Below are 994 nucleotides of genomic sequence, written 5' to 3'. Positions count from 1 at the left end.
GGGGGCCGCCGCCCGCTCCGGCCAGAAGTCGCAGTGCTTGGCGGAGCAGAGCTCGCGGACCAGGCGGCCCAGCACGCGCTGGTGCAGCGGGTCGTCCCGCGCCTCCCGGGGGCGCTCGGCCGCGTTGGCCGCGTGGGTGGCGTTGATGCAGCCGGCGACCAGCAGCTCCTTGGTGACGTTGGCCTTGGAGCAGCCGTCGTAGTGGATGCCGTCGGGGAACTGCCAGTAGTTGGCCTCGTAGTACTTGTTGCCCTCGGCCCCGAAGTCGATGTCCAGCTTTCGGCCCCGCCGGATGAAGGCGCCCGGGCGGCTCTCGGCCACGCGGGCCTCGGTCACCCGCGCGGCGCTCGGCGAGGCCTTCCGGTTCCACTTGAACCTGTGCTTGATGCCCCTCGCTCGGGCCGCGGACAGGAGGCCGAGGAGCAGGACACACACGACGGCCAGTCTCCATCCGCCCAGGGGCTTCCTCATGGTCGGGATCTGCGGGAGGAACGGCCCGCGGTCGGAGTCCGGTCCCTGTCCGCTTCCTCCCCCGACTCCGCCCCGCTCCCAGGCCCCCCGCCTTGCACCATGTACGTTTTCTCAAAAGCAGAGTCTCTCCCCGTGCTCGGACTGTACGGGGTTAACCCGAGCGGCGAGTCTTTTTGCTACTGCTTGGGACTGGGTTCACTGGGGGCCTGATCCTGGCTGTCTCAGACAGAGAAGAAGCTGCAGCTGCGGTTAGAAAGCCTTTGAAGACGCATGCAAAAAGATAAATAGGTAATGATATGCGTGGGTTTCCTCGGGACTCCCAGGTCTTTTAAATCAAGCGTCCCTGGGAAGAATACACAGTAGAAGCGTTGGAATCAGGTGCTTGTGGGCACAGGCCATGTTTTGAATCTTCCCTCTTTATGATCTATTGCTCTAAACTGGCACTGTCTCGGGCACATTCTGCCACCTGTCCTAAGAGAGTCACTGGGTGCTGACCTAAGGGCTTTGCGGTCAAGAGCGAGGG

At 63.5% G+C, this 994-nt stretch overlaps 1 protein-coding gene across 1 annotated transcript in view; it reads right to left on the bottom strand.

Annotated features, from left to right (window-relative positions):
• Window positions 1-471, bottom strand: part of PRND (prion like protein doppel) — a 954-nt gene extending 483 nt beyond the window's left edge. The window contains exon 1 of the mRNA XM_008068920.1: window positions 12-471. Within this exon, the coding sequence (XP_008067111.1) occupies window positions 12-471 (460 nt within the window). The remainder of the gene's footprint in view (window positions 1-11) is intronic.
• Window positions 472-994: the final 523 nt, after the last annotated feature.

This window comes from Carlito syrichta, unplaced genomic scaffold, assembly GCF_000164805.1.
Source record: "Carlito syrichta isolate Samal-C Ts95f unplaced genomic scaffold, Tarsius_syrichta-2.0.1 Scaffold311675, whole genome shotgun sequence".
In the NCBI taxonomy this organism is placed as follows: Eukaryota; Metazoa; Chordata; class Mammalia; order Primates; family Tarsiidae; genus Carlito; species Carlito syrichta.
This window is presented reverse-complemented; position numbering and strand designations above follow the sequence as displayed.